Genomic DNA, 20,512 nt, shown 5'->3' on the forward strand with positions numbered 1-20,512 from the left:
CTTGCTGATGTACGTGTTTTTTTTTTTTTTTTTTTTGTTTTTTAATCGTTCGGAGCAATTAAAACATAGGTATTCTTCATTTGGTTAAAGCGGTGGTTCCCCTAAAAATAAAATGTTAACATTGCCTTTCCCAAATAAATTACGATTAGAATCGGCCGGTTTTATTAAAAAAAAAAGCTCCGTACATACCGTTTGTTAGATTCGTTCCCACCGCCACTTCCGGGTACGATGCTGGCGGTGGGCATTCCTATTTGATTGACAGGCATCCGACCGATGCATACATCGCGTCACGAGATCCCGAAAGAAGCCGAACGTCGGTGCGGCTCTATACGGCGCATGCGCACTGACGTTCGGCTTCTTTCGGCATCTCGTGACGTGATTTATGCGTCGGTCGGATGCCTGTCAATCAATTAGGAATGCCCACCGCCAGCATCGTACCCGGAAGTGGCGGTGGGAACGAATCTAACAAACGGTATGTACGGAGCTTTTTTTTTTAATAAAACCGGCCGATTCTAATCGTAATTTATTTGGGAAAGGCAATGTTAACATTTTATTTTTAGGGGAACCACCGCTTTAAGACCTGTCTGTGTGTTAACGTGTATCTAAAAAAATAATAATATTGCATCTTACCAGCCCCTGTGGTAGCTGCATTTGTTTTTGTTTTGTTTTGTTTTTTGACCACATGGTGCTGCAAATTACACACATTCTGTGCTTTTGTGCTTCAATTTTTTTTTTGTATTTTTTTTTATTTATTTTTTCCACTGGTGGTAGCCATGGTTGTTACATAATTTGTTCATCACACTGTCTCCATTACATGGTAGATTGATGGGATTAGTAGTCTACTTAAGCAAGATATGGTTCTTTGTGCTTTATTATAAGCAAGTAAATGACACATTTACATGGATGATGCATTTCTGGCAGGACCAACATTTATTTTCTGTACTTGCTAAAGAATAAAAAAAAGAATTAGCCAACCCATCTAAGGAATAGTAAGCTGCAGTATAATCCTTCTTTTTTTTTTTTTTTTCTTTTTCAAATATTTTATTGAAATTTTAAGAATTAAATACATAGCAATAAATATACATAAATCATATAATTCATATAATATGTAGATTACACAAAATACTTCTCAAATACTTTTTTTTTTTATTGATCTGAAAACAGACAATAACAGAGATATGTCAGTGGCAGTCATCCATAAGTTCCAAACTATATATCGCATGGAAAACTATTCATTTGTAAACTCACAGAATTAGAGTGTGTGTGTATATATATATATATATATATATATATATATATATATATATATATATATAAAGCTTTCTAGGTGATCATATGCTACCTTGACATTTTAATTGGTTGAAGGTTTGTGTAATTTTAAAATGTTGAGTAAAGTTCCCAGGCAGTTCTACATTAATTAAACAAAAAGTTGCATCAATAGCATGTAAACATACTGTAACCACTTCTATTTTTGCATGCCCCCCCCCCTATTCTATTAAAAATGGGAGTGAGGTGGCAGTTCGTAACTCTAGGAAACTTCCAGCTGTTTTATAACCCACTTCCACAATCATGGTAATGGTACTAATCCATCTGTAGGATGAAGATCGGAATACAGCAAATGGCTGCTGATGTTATGCTCCCTTGATCATTTTGTTCCCACAGCCTGCTGACTGTACAGTGAAACCACAACCTATTGCTAACCTTCAGTGGTAAAAACTGTACTGGAATTCTGGGTCAGCTTCTGATATGCTTTGTATACAAAAGTATCGAAAAGCAAATTTGACCTTCCTATCTGTAGCATGCCAAGCACTTCCTAGTGACAACTGTAGAATTTCTTTTATTCATATCTTTGTAAATGGGCATGCTCTGGAGGACCTGGAGGTTATTGAATTGTACCCTTTTGACAGCCAAGGAGTCACCTTGTATAAGAAGAGCATTTTCCAGCAGGCAGTAATTCATATCCTCCTTTGAAAAGCTATGGGGGCCACAGGTATCCAACATTTCATCACATTAAGGCTTGTAGCTCTTAAAGAGAGCAAACATTTGTTACTGTAGCCAGCAAAGGCTCTGTTTTAAAAAAAAAAAAATTCTAATAATGATTAAAAGGGAAATCTATTAAACGGGTTTTAAGGTGACCTAACGTGTAGACACTGCTTAAATGGCCTCCACTGTGAAATAAAGCTTATGACAAATATAACTGACGTATTAAGTAAAGTAAACAAAATACAAAAATAACAGTAATACATTTTTTTTTCTATTTCTCTATAGGTAAAAGCCTCCTTGCGGAAACAAGTTGTGGTAATAGGACATGATGGATCTGGAAAAACAAGTGTCCTAAATTCCATAGCGGCTTATAAAGGGAAATTTGTCACAACACCTACAGCCGGTGTTAATGCATTGTGTGTCCAGAATGGAACCTCTAAAATGGAATTTTTGGAAAGTACGTATTTTTAGATTTGTGAGCATAAAGGCAACAATTCATATTTCTTCCTCTTGGGCCCCTTTAACACTTGCTGACCGCTTGTCCATTTTTCATCTATCTGTTGATGGATGAAAAACAGACATCAATGCATTTCTATGGAAAAATGGATGATTATCCATTTACATCTGCTTCTGTCAACATTCGTTTTTATGAACAGATCAAAACCTCTTACTTTTTTTTTTTTTTCCGTTAAATAAATGGATCAGATTAAAAACGGATGCAAACAGTTTGTTTTTAAAAATGTGACTGAACTGATCAAAGGGACGTTCCGCATGTATGAAAGAGGCCTTACTGTTAAAGAGAAACTGTCACTACTAACATAAACATAAGTTGATATACTCATATAAGAATATGTCAATCTTCATGTGTTTTTTCAGTCTTTGCCACACTGAGCTGCAAAACAGACCTTCTAATTCACCCCCTCACTTCTTGGCAGTGACTGGAGTAATATTGCTCTGTAGTTTAGACACGTGTTGCTGCTCCCCATCTCTAGCCCTGACATCGGCCAACATCATGGCAGGGGTCAGGGGGGCCTTATACAACATATCTGCAAATTGTTAGAGGTTTCCCTAGCCCCTGCCATGACCTTGGCTGGCTTCTCCTTTTACTGACCAGTCACAGGCTTGGGAGGAACGAGACCTGTAAGTATTACCCAACTACAATAGAGAAAAATCCAGTCTTCTGACCTGCCAGACAGGCTGTGCTGTATGGCAGATCTTACAACTGGTTAGACAGGAATGTGAATGCTTTGCAGGTAAACTAACTCCCTTTTATATGTATTTTATCTCTCCATTTAGCCATCGTTTTAGCATTTACACATGTCCGTTATTTTTCTACGTTCCAACAAGGAGATTGCCCTTTAATTCCTGCCCCAGAGGCATAAAATAAGAGATCTCTGCAAAGGGATAACTCCTAGACAACAGGTGTCAAACACAAGACCCACGGGCCGAATCCGGCCCTCCAGGCCATTTTATGTGGCCCTCACACCTCTTCTGCAGTTAAAGGAGAGCTCTGGTCCTAGTACTTTCTGCTTTCAAGCAATACATACAGCTTCTTCACAGCAGCAGCATAAGGAAAGGGGGGTGCACTGTGATGTAAGGGAGAGTGGGGGACTCCACTTTTGATGGTGTGGTGGCTCTTGACATCTAATGTAAGGGGAGGGGATGCGCTGAACGTCTAATCTTATAGATACAACCTGCCCTTTTGAGGGCAATCATAATGCTGATGCGGCCCACAATGAAATTGAGTTTGACACCCCTGTCCTAGACAGTTGTCATCAAAGTAGTTTACCCATTGCGAGATTTCCTCTCACCCCCTGTTTCTGTGACAACGCAAACATTTTGGGTTTCTGATGACTTTCTATAGACAGTGGTTACCAGGTTCATTAGAGTGTAAGGCCCGGATTCATGTACGAGTTACGCCGGCGTATCTCCAGATACGCCGTCGTAACTCTGAGTCCGAGCCGTCGTATCTATGCGCCTGATTCTTAGAATCAGTTACGCATTGATTTGTAGTAGATGCGAACGGCGTAAGTCTCTTACGCCGTCGTATCTTAACTGCATATTTACGCTGGCCGCTAGGGGCGTGTACGCTGATTTACGCCTAGAATATGTAAATCGGCTAGATACGCGAATTCCCGAACGTACGCCCGGCCGACGCAGTACAGATACGCCGTTTACGTTAGGCTTTTCCCGGCGTAAAGTTACCCCTGCTATATGAGGCGTACATGCGGCGTACCAATGTTAAGTATGGACGTCGTTCCCGCGTCAAATTTTGAAAATTTTACGTTGTTTGCGAAAGTCGTTCGAATAGGGCTGTACGTAAGTTACGTTCACGTCTAAAGCATAGATAGACGATTTACGGCGTAATTTCGAGCATGCGCACTGGAATTCTTTAACGAACGGCGCATGCCATACGCGGGGTCACATGTAATTTACATAACACACACCCACATCTTCCACATTTGAATTAGGCGGGCTTACGCCGGCCTATTTACGCTATGCCGCCGCAACTTTGGTTTGAGAATACGGCACTTGCCTGTCAAAGTTGCGGAGGTGTAACGTAAATAGGATACGTTACGCCCGCACAAAGATACGCGCGTCTACGTGAATCCGGGCCTAAATCTCCCAAGCAGGGACATGGACAGCAATAAAAATCTGATGGAGGTTTAAACTTTTCCACATTCTTAAACTAAATAAAAGGTTCTGGCTTTTAATACTCATTTGCATTTTGGGAATTACTGATTCTCTCTTAAAATCCATTGTTTGTTTGTTTTTTGTTTTTGTTTTTTTTATCTTTTTCTTTTGTTAGTTTATTCTGTTTGTGTGCTAGTTCAATAACAATTGTTACTTTATAATGGAATAAAGGATCATTTACACATTAATTATATATAAAAAATTTAACCAGACAAAAGTACTCTAAAATAGACTAATGTGCAAATATTTTTAAGGCCGGATTCACACCTATGCGACTTGGTTGCGGCTTAAACCGCATCCAATTTGCATAACATTATAAAATACATTGTTTTCAATTAAGCTGGTTCACATATGTGCGATGCATTCGCACTGCTCATTGCCGAAAAAACTTGTGCCTTTTCTAGGCATTGCGGTGCGGCTCAGGTGTGAATTCAGGCCCATTATATTCTATGGGCACGCATCTGATTCGCAGATGTGTTCATTTCTCTTTAGGATTTGTCTCATTCACCTCAATACACTTCCCCCCCTCCCCCTCCCCTCTCCCAGGTCTCTAAATTCGCAGCTAAAACGGAGATGATCTGCTGAACAGTTCTCTTATCTCTCTGCAAAGATAAGAGAGCTGAAATTTGCACCGCACAAGTGTGAATCCGGCCTTAGGCCGATGTTCTACAGACTCAGTACTAATGTGCCCCTCATGCTGTTGCCCTTTGATTTACTATCAAACACAAAGGACACTGGTGATGTACCCTTTTCCACCACCAGTTCCCTCCCCTTTCCACCTATCCATTTATGGAGTGGGCATTCCGGCCTTAAACCCAGATTTTAGATTATAGCCTGCACATAGTGGTAATTCACTGTGTGTAAATTTAATATGGGTTATTCTTCTGAATCATGTTAATGAAGGATAGAATGAGTGAAATCCAAGTGGGTCAGTCAGTCTTACTGGTGTATTTGTTTCTTTAAGACTATACTCACAGTTCATGCCCACAACAAAGGCTTAAGGCTCCTTTCACGTAAGTGCATCTCCAAACTCACACGATTTCCAGTGCAACTTTGATGTGACTTTTGTTGCAATTTTGAGTTAACTTTACATTCTATGGATCAGTCGCTGCGACTTTAATGGGTACCATTGAAAAGAATGGTGTGCAACTTGTCATTCAACTTTGATGTCCAAAGTCACATGACAAATTGTGTATGGTACCTTAAGAGCCTATGGAGAATTTTATATCCTATACCATCCACTCTTTTAGTAACAGTATCTATTTTAACATGTTTTAATCACATCCTTACCAGGTAATGAAGTTCAGTAAACTGTAGTTCACCTTCATTGAGTAATGTTGCTTTTTCACCAACAGTTGGAGGAAGCGAACATCTTCGTCCCTACTGGAAAATGTACCTCTCTAGAGCATTTGCTGTCATTTTTGTTGTGGACTCTGCAGATCATGGTCGCCTTCCACTTGCTAAAAGACACCTACATCAACTGATTCAACAAGATGCATTAATTCCGTTAATGGTTCTTGCTAATAAACAGGTATGTTGAAGTTGCTTTTTTCTTTCTTTATTTGCATGTGTTTTAATGCAGTGCCCCACAGTTAGATCAACAATGCATTAAAGCGGTAGTAAACCGCTGGAAAAAAAACCTGCAAGACTATGGCATAATGTGCTAGTATGCATCGCATACTAGCACAATATAAAATACTTGCCTTAGAACGAATCCCCCCACAGTGGAGCCCGGTCACCAGGGGGGGCTGACATGTTACCCCCGGGGTTTCTTCCGGATTTGCAGGCTCCGTCGCTGTGAGCACCAGAGTCGCAAAGACACCACTCCCAAGCAAATGACCTCCATTCCGGCAAGAAGCTCTAAAGTTCCGGCACGATACGCCAGACTTTCAGATCGCGTGCGGCTGCATGCAAAATGGATATCTAAAATGTGCAGGTTTAGGAGATATTCATTTTGCATACAGGCATGCCTTATTGTAGGCTTAACTGTAGGTAAAAATCCCCAAGCGGGGAATACAACCGCTTTCAACCAGATCTTCATTACATAGTTGTAACACGAAGCTTGAGATCCTCATTTGCCATAACTTTGCTCTAATTTCAAGATATTTTCTGTTTTGAATGCATCAAGCCCCAGACCCATGTTTTTTTTTTTTTCTGTGGTGTTTAGACAAGCAAACACTGCTAAACCTTTTAGTATATTAAGAACAGTACAACGTGCTAAAATGTTAAACTTCCTTTTAACTGAAACTTTAAGGAAAAAAAACAATGCTCTTGGTTTCCATGCTCTTTATTACTTATGTTTTAGAATTAGCTTCCTTTGCTCCCGCTATAGGATAATCTCACAGTAGAGTACACTGCCAGTATGGTGGTGCAGAGAGAGCGTTTTGGAAAACTCTAAACCAAATGAGCATGTGTGGATTTCTCCACAGCTTATTCCAGTCTTTTTCAACCTGTTTATCGTGGGGAAACTCCTAAAGTAATTTTCAAATCCTAGGGAACTACTGCAAAAATGTATTTCTCAAGTTCACAGTTTATTAGTGTGATCAGTAAATTGTAGATACAGTAGTAAACAAAATAATAAAGAATGTGCTGTACCTAGAAATTTTGACACCCAGAACAGGTCATTTCATGACACCCCCATTCTCAACATTATTTTTAACGAAGAAACAAATAAAAATACCGGCCAGAAAATGAATTTCAAAGGAAGAAGAAAACTTGGACTACAGTATATTGGGCAGGCAAGGAGTACACACCCATATAAGAACGGGATTTTTTTTTTAATTGTACAATTGGTTTAAAATATCATACAAAATTGTAAGCAATGCATATATATTTTAAAAACAAATGTGTATCGGTTTGCTCATAGGCCAAGCTCACTACACATTAATAGTAAGTAACTAGTATTACATACAATATGGATATAACTGATATCATGTGGATCTTCATGAGTCAACGTGTTTCGCTTGAAGTAGCTTTATCGGGACACATGAAAATAACACAGTATTTCTCACATCACTGGAGTTAAACCGGTATAAAGATGATCCCCTGGGTAGGCACCAGAGTAGGGGTGCAACGGATCACAGTTGATCCGTGATCCGAACGGGTCACCCCCTTCGGATCGGAACACACTGTGATCCGCAGATTGCCACGGCTCCGGAGCTAGGCCGAAGCCGCGGCCTTTCCTAATGTTATGGCCGCGGCTTCGGCCTACCTCCAGAGCCGCGACCATAACGCTAGGAAAGGCCGCGGCTTTGGCCTAGCTCCGGAGCCGCCGCTGTAACATTAGGAAAGACTGCGGCTTCGGCCTAGCTCCGGAGCCGCGGCCATCTTGGTACACCCGGTGGCGGCCCTCCTCTGTTTACACCCACAGAGGAGCAGCCCGCACTCGTGGGACCCGCCGCTCGTCTGTCGGTACTAGCTGGGGGGGTCACTGTCCTGAGAAGGGGGGGTCACTGTCCTGAGAAGGGGGGTCACTGTCTTGAGAAGGGGGAGTCACTGTCCTGAGAAGGGGGAGTCACTGTCCTGAGAAGGGGGGGTCACTGTCCTGAGAAGGGGGGGTCACTGTCTTGAGAAGGGGGGGTCACTGTCTTGAGAAGGGGGGTCACTGTCTTGAGAAGGGGGGTCACTGTCTTGAGAAGGGGGGTCACTGTCTTGAGAAGGGGGGGGTCACTGTCTTGAGAAGGGGGGGGTCACTGTCCTGAGAAGGGGGGGGTCACTGTCCTGAGAAGGGGGGGGGTCACTGTCCTGAGAAGGGGGGGGGGGTCACTGTCCTGAGAAGGGGGGGGTCACTGTCCTGAGAAGGGGGGGGTCACTGTCCTGAGAAGGGGGGGGTCACTGTCCTGAGAAGGGGGGGTCACTGTCCTGAGAAGGGGGGGTCACTGTACTGAGAAGGGGGGTCACTGTACTGAGAATGGGGGTCACTGTACTGAGAGGGGGGGTCTCTGTACTAAGAGGAGGGGGGGGGTGTCTGCACCGAGGGGGTATTATAGTTGGTGGGGGGGGGGGGGAGATGTGGATATTACAGTGGGGGAGATTTTTTTTTTTTGCCGATCCGAAAAATGATCCGATCCGTGACTCCTGATCCGAGGAACGATCCGAACCGTGAGTTTTTTGATTCGTTGCACCCCTACACCAGAGTATGAAGAGGGACCAAAAAAAAATCTGGACACGTAAACACCTGGGATTCCCTATTCCAAAAAATGGTTCAACAGATATACTAGCTGGCCGTAACACAAATCTTCCATGAGATCCAACAGAATCGGAGATCCAAGGTTAAGCTATAGTAGGACAGATATCCTATCAGTGCAGGTATGTGTAGTGGCAACTCCAAAATCAATAGGGACTAGCGACAGTAGGAGGGAATACATGCCACTCAAGTCTGACAAGTCAATCTGGTGCCCACATCCCCCAAGGTGTCCTGCAGCACACCTGGGTATAAAATGCCATCACTTCCTCTGCCTTAACAAAAATGCTGTTACTTGTTCTTAGTGTAAAAAGCATTTGACTAAACCTGCATCCAATTAATAGTCTCCCATGAGGCTAAGTAACTTTTTTTCCAGGAGAATGACATCCACACAACACTAACATTTTCACTGCAACTTCTTAAAAACTGCAAATACTACACTACACCTTTTGCTTTTTTTTCTCCCACTCTCTCTGCACCACCCACCTAAGACTGGGAACCTTGCTTCAGTGACTGGCAGAGTAGTCTGCTGCCTGACCATACCTTTACTTGTTTATTATAGTTGAGTGGTTTGTGGTCTTCAGCCTATCACTATTTCTGCCATAGGTCACCCCTTCCCATCTGTTTCTCTCTCATGTTGCTGTGTCCATAGCAAGGTGACAAGCAGATACTTGCTAGTCTGATTGTGATGGACTGCCTGGCACCCAGCTGAGAATTGCTCCCAAGGACTAGACAACACTAGCTTAGGTTCAAACTGGAATTCTTTATTAAAAACGCACACTGAATTGATACCACCCAAAATGAGATAAGAGCGTGATCACATTATCCTAAACAATGCAAACTGTAAACAGTAATATAATCAGTACATCTACTCATCTACAGCTGATAGTGATCTAATTAACTGTAAGCTAATCAACAGGCACCCAAACTTTGATTAGCCCAGGAGTGTCCACCGCAGACATTCTGGCACCAAGCCCACAGATACCCAAAGTACATTACACACGCTGTCTGTCTGGTGTTTGGCTTTCACTTCTGTAATCTGTCCACTAAAAAAGTTCTAAGGCCCCGTACACACGAGAGGATCGATCCGCTGAAATTGATCCGCGGATCGGTTTCAGCGGATAGATCCGCTGGTGTGTACGATCCAGCGGATGTTTATCCGCGGATATATTTCGGGCCGACCGATTTCCAGCGGATAAAAAATTTCCTAACATGCTAAGAAATCTATCCGCTGGAATCGGCTCCAGCGGATCGATCCGGTGGTCTGTACAGACTCACCGGATCGATCCGTCCGAACCCATCCCTCGCATGCGTCGTAATGATTCGACGCATGAGTGGAATTCCTTGTATCACCGCGACGCGTACGTCGCCGCGTCATCATCGCGGCGATGGCGCGACGTGTCACCGCGGACGGAATTCCGTGAGGATTTTTATCTCCTGGTTAGTACAACCAGGAGATCAAAATCCGCCAGAGGATTTATCCGGAGGACCGTTTCCGCGGATAAATCCTCTCGTGTGTACTAGGCATCAGACAAAACTCATACAATGTTCCAGAAGTCTGAAAAATTTACATTTATCTGCATAGGTTTCTTGAGGATAATTGTTGATAAATATTTCTGTCCCAAGTGGAGTAGCTTCTCTAACCCAGTCTGCAGGAGGGACAACATATTCCTTCTGAACATTAACCTGTACAAGATTAATATTGCACCTTTCCATCAACCCCAGAAGTGAAGCTTTCAGAGAATTAACCCAAGCCTTGCTCTCTGCGTTCATCAAATTGTCCATCATTAGAGAATGATCTGCTCTCCATGGGATCAGAGGCTGAACTGAGCTCTTTTCCATGCTCTGGCCAGGAGAAGCAGACAAAATCCCCAGTCTCCTCCATGGGCCATAATCAGTGGGCAGCAGGTCAGCCCCTAGTCCCCTGCAAAAGCACCTGTCCTGGTTGGGTTTGCAAACATACATAATACATACAGTGCCTTGCAAAAGTATTTAACCCCCTTGACATTTTTCATTTTTTGTTGCCTCAATTAATATGAAATTAACATAGATTTGTTTGAGGATTTGCATCATTTAATTTACAGAACATGCCCACAATTTTGAAGATGTTTTTTTTGTGTGAAGCAAACAACAAATAGGACAAAATAACAGAAAAAGTCAATTAGCTGGATTCATAGAGATTTAAGCCGGCGTATCAGTAGATACGCCGACGTAACTCGGAATCGGCGCCGTCCTAAATTTAAGCGTATTCTGGAAACCAGATACGCTTAAATTAGGCTAAGATACGAGCGGTGTATCTTCGGGTGCAATATTTAGGCTGGCCGCTAGGTGGCGCTTCCGTTGAGTTTGGCGTAGAATATGTAAATGCCTAGATACGCCGATTCCTGAACGTACGTGCGCCCGTCGCAGTAAAGATACGCCGTTTCCGTAAGAGTTACGCCGCGTAAAGTTAAAGCTGCCCCCTAGGTGGCCTAGTCAATGTGAAGTATGGCCGTCATTCCCGCGTCGAAATTTGAAATTTTTACGTCATTTGCGTAAGTCGTCCGTGAATGGGTCTGGACGTCATTTACGTTCACGTCGAAACCAATACGTCCTTGCGGCATACTTTGGAGCAATGCACACTGGGATATGAACACGGACGCCGCATGCGCTGTTCGTAAAAAAAAATGTCAATCACGTCGGGTCACCAAACATTAACATAAAACACGCCCCCCCATCCTCATTTAAATTAGGCGCGCTTACGCCGGCCCCATTTACGCTAAGCCGCCGTAAGTTAGAAGGCAAGTGCTTTGTGAATACAGTACTTGCCTCTCTGACTTAAGGTGGCATAGCGTAAATACTATACGCTACGCCGCCTTAAAGATCCGTGCCCCTACCTGAATCAAGCTAAATGTGCATAACTATTCACCCCCCTAAAGTCAATACTTTGTAGAGCCACCTTTTGCACCTATCACTGCTCCAAGTCGCTTTGCATAAGTCTCTTTGAGCTTGCCACATCTTATCACTGGGATTTTTGCCCATTCCTTCTTGCAAAACTGCTCCAGCTCCTTTTAAATTGGATGGTTTGCGCTTGTTAACTACTTGCCGACCGCCCACCGTCGTTATACGTCATCACTTTGAAGATGAATATCTCGGTAACGGCAGCAGCTGCTGCCACAATCGAGATATTCATCTCTTCAGTGGGTGGTCCTGTCAGCGATAACGGCAGTCTCCGCGGCGAGATCGCCGTTATCGGTGGCGGGAGAGGGCTCCCGCCGCTCTCCCGCGCCCTCCGCCGCTTACTGTAGCCGTCGGTAGCGGCGGAGGAGATCGGGACCGTTCGGCAGCTGTGCAGGGTTGCGAGTGAAGGAAAAAACGTCAGTCCCGCCCAGCGTCTTAAAGCAACATTATTATTTTTTTTTGTCATTTGAAAAAATGACAGTTTAAATTTTTTTTTTTTTTTTTTTTTTTGCATTTAAGCCTAAATATGAGATCTGAGGTCTTTTTGACCCCAGATCTCATATTTAAGAGGACCTGTCATGCTTTTTTCTATTACAAGGGATGTTTACATTCCTTGTAATAGGAATAAAAGTGATAATTTTTTAATTTTTTTGATTTCAGTGTTAAAAATTGTAAAGTAAATAAAAAGAAATACGAAAAGCAAAAAAAAAATGTTTTAAAGTGCCCCGTCCCGACGAGCTCGCGCGTAGAAGCGAACGTATACGCGAGTAGCGCCCGCATATGAAAACGGTGTTCAAACCACACAAGTGAGGTATCGCTGCGATCGTTAGAGCGAGAGCAATAATTTTAGCCTTAGGCCTACTCTGTAACTCAAAAAATGCAACCTGTAGAATTTTTTAAACGTCGCCTATCGAGATTTTTAAGGGTAAAAGTTTGACGCCACGAGCGGGCGCATGTTGGGTATCATTTTACTCGGCGTAACATTATCTTTCACAATATTTAAAAAAAAATTGGGCCAAATTTATTGTTGTCTTATTTTTTTATTTAAAAAAGTGAATTTTTTCCAAAAAAAGTGCGCTTGTAAGACCGCTGCGCAAATACGGTGTGACAAAAAGTATTGCAATGACTGCCATTTTATTCTCTAGGGTGTTAGAAAAAAAATATATAATGTTTGGGGGTTTTAAGTAATTTTCTAGCAAAAAAAAATGTTTTAGTCTCGTAAACACCGAATCTGAAAAACAGGCCCGGGGCTTAAGTGGTTAACAGCAATCTTTATGTCTGACCATAGATTTTCTATTGGATTGAGGTCTGGGCTTTGACTAGGTCATTTCAACACATATACATGTTTCCCCTTAAACCACTCAAGTGTTGCTTTAGCAGTGTGTTTGGGGTCATATTCCTGCTGGGAGGTGAACCTCCATCCTACCCTCAAATCGCACACAGAGGGGTACAGGTTTTGCTCAAGAATATCCTTGTTTTTAGTACCATCCATATTTCCCTCAACCCTGACCAGTTTCCAAGTCCTGACTACTGAAAAACTGGTGTTCTTTGGGAGATGTGATGTGTTGGGTTTGCGCTAGACATAGCGTTTTCTTTGGCCAAAAAGTTAAATTCTAGTCTCGTCAGACCAGAGCACCTTCCTCCATATATTTTGGGAGTCTCCCACGTGCCTTTTCGCAAACTGAAAACGTGCCATTTAGTTTTTTGCTGAAGTAATGGCTTTCTTCTGGCCACTCTGCCATAAAGCCCAACTCTATGGAGCGTACGGCATATTGTTGTCCTATGTACAGAACTTGTCTCTGCTGTGGAACTCTGCAGCTCCTCCAGGGTTACCTTAGGTCTCTGTGCTGCCTCTCTGATTAATGCCCTTTTTGCCCGGTCTGTGAGTTTTGGTATGTGGCCGTCTCTTGGCAGGTTTGCTGTTGTGCCATGTTCTTTCCATTTGGTTATGATAGAGATCATCAAAGATTTGGATATTTTTATATAACCTAACCTTGACTTGTACTTCTCAACAACATTGTCTCTTACTTGTTTGGAAAATTCCTTGGTCTTCATGGCAGTGTTTGGTTAAGTGGTGCCTCTTGCTTAGGTGTTGCAGCCTCTGGGGCCTTTCAAAAAGGTGTGTATATGTAATGACAGATCATGTGACACTTAGTTTGCACACAGGTGGACATAATTTCACTAATTATGTGACGTCTGAAGGTAATTGGTTGCACCAGAGCTTTTTATGGGCTTCATAACAAAGGGGGTGAATACATACGCACATGCCAATTATCTTTTTTTTTTTTTTTTCTGAAAAATTGTTTTATGTATATATTTTTCTTCACCAACTTAGACTATTGTGTTTTTGATCCATCACATTAAATTCAGATTAAAAAAACATTGAACTAAAGTCTGTAATGTAACAAAATAGGTAAAAAGCCTCGGGGGTGAATACTTTTGCAAGGCACTGTATATTTGTGTTCACTTCTTTGAACTAGTGTATTTCAACCCCCACCTAAAACTGATAGAGAGCCAGTAAAGTACACCCATAGTGGTGCCAAAGAATGGGTTGCTGTGCATTTACAGTAAAACCTTGGATTGCGAGCATAATTTGTTCCGGAAGCATGCTTGGAATGCCAAGTACTTGTATATCAAAGCAAATTTACCCATAAGAAATAATGGAAACTCAAATGATTCGTTCCACAACCATTTATTCATAAATGCTTCAGTTTATAGTCCATATAAAAAGATTATAGCAATGTGATTAGGTTGTTCAACCATAAAATGTCCATCCACAAATGGAAGCCTCCACAAGGGGTTTTGAAGAAAAATCCAGCAGGAGCTCCAGAGTATAAAAGTGAAGAGAGGCGCCTCTAAAGCCAAACAAACTGATCGTGTGTGGGGCCCACACACGATCGGTTTGTGCGATGAAAACCGTCCCATTGGTCTGTTTTCATCGGACAAACCGATCGTGTGTACAGGGCTTAAGTGTAGCAATATGGTTACATTTAATGAAGGTACAACATTTAGCAAATCACATGGTTGATTATTAAAAGAGGCACATCTAAGTATGCAGGCATCTGGGGTAAAGCTGTCCACACATAGACCATCCTCCACACCGCCGGCTCTCACAGCTGTCAGTCTGCAATCGTGACCGGGAAGACTACCCTGCAGTAGAGCGATCTGAAAGCGAGGCTTGAACCACTCGTGGAGCTCAGTGTGGAAGGGACGGCGACGATGGCGGTGCGGAGGATGGTCTATTTGGACAGGTTTCCCCCGGATGCCTACAGACTTAGATGTGCCTCTTAACCACTTGACCACCAGGCCTATTCTGGCACTTCTCTCCTTCATGTGAAAATCACAATTTTTTTGCTAGAAAATTAATCAGAACCCCCAAACATTATATATTTTTTTTTAGCAGACATCCTAGGGAATAAAATGGCAGTCATTGCAATACTTTTTGTCACACCGTATTTGCGCAGCGGTCTTACAAGCGCACTTTTTTTGGATAAAAATCACTTTTTTGAATTAAAAAATAAGACAACAATATATTTTGCCCAATTTTTTTATATATTGTGAAAGATAATGTTACGCCGAGTAAAATGATACCCAACATGTCACGCTTAAAAATTGCGCCCGCTCGTGGCATGGCGTCAAACTTTTACCCTTAAAAATCTCGATAGGCGACGTTTAAAAAATTCTACAGGTTGCATTTTTTGAGTTGCCGAGTAGGTCTAGGGCTAGAATTATTGCTCTGACTCTAACGATCGCGGCGATACCTCACTTGTGTGGTTTGAATACCGTTTTCATATGCGGGCGCTACTCGCGTATGCGTTTGCTTCTGCGCACGAGCTCGTCGGGATGGGGCGCTTTAAAAAAAAAAATTTTTGTTTTCTTATTTATTTTTATTTAGTTTTATAATTTTTTACACTGAAATAAAAAAAAAAAAAAAATTGATCACTTTTATTCCTATTACAAGGAATGTAAACATCCCTTGTAATAGAAAAAAGCATGACAGGTCCTCTTAAATATGAGATCTGGGGTCAAAAAGACCTCAGATCTCATATTTTGACTTAAATGCAAAAAAAAAAAAAAAAAAATGTCATTTTTTCAAATGACAAAAAAAAAAATGTTTCTTTAAGAGGCTGGGCGGGACTGACGTTTTGACGTCACTTCCGCCCAGCAGAGCTATGAGGACGGGTGAAGGAGATTTCTCCTTCAGTCCTGTCCCCGCTCAGCTGCCGGACACATCCGATCCCCTCCGCCGCTACCGACGGCTCCGGTAAGCGGCGGAGGGCGCGGGAGAGCGGCGGGAGGGGGGGGGCCCCTCTCCCGCCACCGATAACGGCGATCTCGCGGAGACCGCCGTTATCGTGTACACCACCGCCCCCTGAAAAGATGAATATCTCGGTTGTGGCAGCAGCTGCTGCCGTTATTGAGATATTCAACTTTAAAAACAGGACGTCTTTTTGACATGGGGCGGTGGTCAAGTGGTTAATCATAAACCATGTGATTTGCCGAACGTTGTACCTTCATTAAATGTAACCATATTGCTACACTTAGGCCTTGTACACACGACCAAACATGTCTGCTGAAACTGGTCCGCGGACCAGTTTCCGCGGACTTGTCCGACCGTGTGTACGGCCTAGCGGACCTGATTCCTGGGCTAGCGGACAGGTTTCCAGCGGACAAATGTTTCTTAGCATGCTAAGTACGACTCATCGGACATGCCCGCTGGGCCGAAATCCCTCGCATGCGTCGAAGTGATTCGACGCATGCGTGGAAGCATTGAACTTCCTGGGTCGCGCACGTCGCCGCGTCATCGTCGCCGCCACGTCACCGCGTATTCTGTCCGTGGGGAATTTGGTCTGATGGTGTGTACACACATCAGACGAAAATCCCCCAGCAGACATGTCCGATGAAAACGGTCCGCGGACCGTTTTCATCGGACATGTCTGGTCGTGTGTACGAGGCCTTAGAGGTGCCTCTCTTTTATACTCATTGTGACTTGATGCTACTCTTATATCAAGACATCGCTTGTATATCAAGTCAAAATTTATATTTGTCTTGCAAAACGCTCTCAAACCAAGGTTTTGCTGTACTAAGAATTCCAGCATTGGTAAAACCATAATGGCTATCAATGATAACAAATAGATGTGTTACCAGTATTAAAAATAATATTATTGTTCATATTATTGAATTTATAGTATTTATTAACTTATTCTTCTGTAATAAATACATTTAAAGCATGTGTCATAAACCGTGCATGAAGAATTCAGCATCTAACACATTTTTTGGAAAAGTATAGACGGGTTTGAACCTCTATCAAGATTTTATTGTTGTCGGCATTACACTATTGGAGTGATTTATTCCTGTGTGGTTACCAGAAAATTGATTGGTATTGTGATTAGACATCACTATACAAGTCAGGCCCCATACACACCATAGAATCTATCCGCAGATAAATCCCATCAAATGGGTTTCTGCGTCGTAATGATTTGACGCATGCGTGGAATTCCTTATATGACAGCGTCGCGCCCGTAGCCGCGTCATAATAGCGGCGACGGCGCGACACGTCATCGGCAGAGGATTTCAGCGCGGATTTCAATGCGATGGTGTGTACACGCCATCGCATAGAAATCTTCTGAAATCCTCGAGAGGATTTATCCGCGGATACGGTCCGCTGGACCGTATCTGCGGATAAATCCTCTCGTGTGTATGGAGCCTCACAATCTATCCAAGATGAAAAAATTTTATTATTAAAATATAAAAAGCTGTGGCTTGGATAATATTTCTTTAAACAACATATGTAAATAACTGTTCAATACAATGAATTTGTTTGTTGGTGTCATTTAAAATCTAATCTACCGGTATTTATTTCTTCCCAAAGGACCTAAAGAATGCATACCACATCACTGACATTCATGAGGCTCTTGGGTTGTCAGATATTTGTGAAAACCGGAAGCTCTTTTTAATTGGGACTTATGCGACAAAAGAGGAGTCTGAGGTTTCTTCTGGGATTCTAGATGCCAAGGAGTTTCTTGCACAGCTTCTTTCCGAAAGTTCTGCTAAAACATCCTAATTGCACTTGTTACAAGCGCATGCCAAAGTAATGCAGAGTACATGCTGCAGTAATGCTGTGTACTTTGTGATTTTACTGTGTAAAAGAGTTCCTTTCATTATACTGTCTTAGTAATATATTTCTAAAGATCACATTTATTACGTTTGCAACTTGCCTTTTTAGAAAGTGGTGATTATTGACTACACAATACATATTTAGTTGAACATTGAACACATGGCTATTTCAAGATTTTTCATGATCTATTTTTTCAGCCTGAACAGAACTATGATGTTCAGGTTTTATATACTGGTATCTGTCAAGGAGAAAGTCAACATAACTGTGTAACAGAATACATGGAATTTTGTTATGATTGGCCTTCATTTATCAAATGGATCAGATTTTTTATTTATTTTTTCCTCCTTAAGCCCCATTTACGCTAGTGAGTCTGCCATCATGCTGCCATGCACAACAATGTCATTCTCTCTGGTGCCCGTTCACATCATTGCAACATGGTGCAGTGCGGTTTTTGAAAGGTAGCTGCTTCTCTTGGTGCAACATTGTGCACATTTGGCCCTATAGGCTTCAATAGGAGTACATGAAAAGTTAAAAAAATACACATGCATATGCGTTTTTCTGATGCATTTTTGTCAGGGTTCTGTATTTAACAAAAAATTGGCGTGAAAAGCATGCTACATAAACACACTGAAAACAGATGATTATACAGCAGCACTAGTGTGAATCTAGGCCAGTGATGGCGAACGTTGGCACCCCAGATGTTTTGGAACTACATTTCCCATGATGCTCATGCACTCTGCAGTGTAGTGGAGCATCATGGGAAATGTAGTTCCAAAACATCTGGGGTGCCAAGGTTCGCCATCACTGATCTAGGCTAATGGTTCTAGAAAAAGTGGAGTATCTGATGGACTGAATTGAATAATACTGATTTTCTGACACTTTTTTGATATGTTTGATTTACTGTATTCCTCTTCACTTCACACATATTTTTCTATTGAAATTAAAAAACATATATTGTTGTCCAGTTTTAAATGTGCTAAATAAATAGAGAACATTTTTGTGAAATCCAGAGTCCTGTTGGTTTGTTAAAGTTCTAAATTTGTTTTTGTAAATGGTTCCTGTCTACACGGTCTGCGTTGAGGCTGCATTCACACCTGAGCGTATCGTTTTCGGGCAGAAAGCTGTGCGTTTTTGCCGTGATTTTGCAGTGTTTTTGTACAGGTCAAAGGGTCACCAAAGTAAAAAGCAGAAAAACACCGGTAATCTGCCTAAAAAGAGGCGTGTGTAATTTTTTGAGTTTCAGGCATATTGCTTCAGGCGACAGAACCCTCACATGTGAACAGGGGCCATTTAAATCAATGGGATTTGGCTTGTTGGGCGGTTTGGAACTTTTGAGATGTTAGTTTTGCAAGCTTCAAACACTCAGGTCTGAATGCAGCCTGAGGGTTGTGCACCCACACGGCTGTCAAATGGGGAGCAGCGGCTGTGTCCCAAGTGACATGAATAGGACTGCCTGCACAGGGATGCAGGAAAAGCCTGTGCATTCCCATGTGGACAAACGCAGCCCTTGCACGGGCATACGCTGTACACCTTTGTGAATAAGGCAGTGAAATGACTGTTTTACCACTTATAAAGATTTTAAAAGCGGCTTCTTGTAAAGGAAGAGATTGCCTAGCTGTCAAGTGTACAGTGATTTGTATCTTCAATCTGTGACCGAAACACTACAGTGTGTCAGATACCTGGTTCCAAGCTGCCCTCTGTGGCTCCACCGGTAGTTTTAATGACTTGTTTTCCTTTTCCTTTTAGAAATGTAATTTTGAGCAGGGACTGTTCTAAAAATGGGAAAAACACGCCACTGTACAGGTATACAACAAACAAAAGTCACTGCCCCTACCTATGACTGGTCTATACAATAAGGAGCGCTGGAAAGGGCGCATATACATACAAAAACATAGAATATCCAGGCTCAAACTTACCGACCAATCAGCAACCAACCAAATTCACCTGTCTAACTGTGTGCGTTAAAAACAGAGGTTTAGTTGCACACATTTGCAAATGCATGTGTAAGCTGCAAGGCACTCTGTATACTGCAGTCCTTAGGACTGCAGTATACAGAGCGCCTTGACGGGGCCTGCAGCTTACACATGTATTTGCAAATGTGTTTTTAACGCACACTGTACAGGTATACTATAGACATCCCCCAGGTACAAAATTTGAAGGAATATTTCACTTTTATTTTTAAAACTTTTTTTGCATTGATACATGTCCCCTGGGGCAGGACCCAAGTCCCCAAACACTTTTTATGACAATAACTTGCATATTTGACTTTAAAATTAGCACTTTTGATTTTTCACGTTTGTGTCCCATAGACTTTAAAGGAACACCTAGTTACATTTAAACATTAAACATTTTTTTTTTTTTGTAAAATAACAAATATGTTGTACTTGCCTCCACTGTGCAGCTCATTTTGCACAGAGTGTCCCCGAACCCTGTCTTCTGGGGTCCCTCTGCGGCTGTCTCGGCTCCTCCTCGCAAGAGCTTTCCACCTTCATGCGAGTGAGCTTGCATGGTGATAAGATTTTGCCGCATCATCGGATGTGATTGACGGCAGCGCCAGCTAATGGCTGCGCTGCTATCAATCTGTCCAGCCTAGC

The 20,512-nt window shown here is 42.3% G+C and overlaps 1 protein-coding gene across 20 annotated transcripts in view; it reads left to right on the forward strand.

The window, feature by feature from the left end:
• The window catches only part of ARL9 (ADP ribosylation factor like GTPase 9), a 33,956-nt gene extending 15,369 nt beyond the window's left edge, over positions 1–18,587 (forward strand). For all 20 annotated transcript variants that reach the window (XM_040362059.1, XM_040362114.1, XM_040362107.1 and 17 more), the window contains 3 exons: positions 2,269–2,440; positions 6,033–6,208; positions 17,673–18,587. In XM_040362059.1, coding sequence (XP_040217993.1) covers positions 2,269–2,440; positions 6,033–6,208; positions 17,673–17,864 — 540 coding nt within the window. In that variant the 3' untranslated portion in view covers positions 17,865–18,587. The remainder of the gene's footprint in view (positions 1–2,268; positions 2,441–6,032; positions 6,209–17,672) is intronic.
• Positions 18,588–20,512: the final 1,925 nt, after the last annotated feature.

Source organism: Rana temporaria, chromosome 1, assembly GCF_905171775.1.
Source record: "Rana temporaria chromosome 1, aRanTem1.1, whole genome shotgun sequence".
NCBI classification, from domain to species: domain Eukaryota; kingdom Metazoa; phylum Chordata; class Amphibia; order Anura; family Ranidae; genus Rana; species Rana temporaria.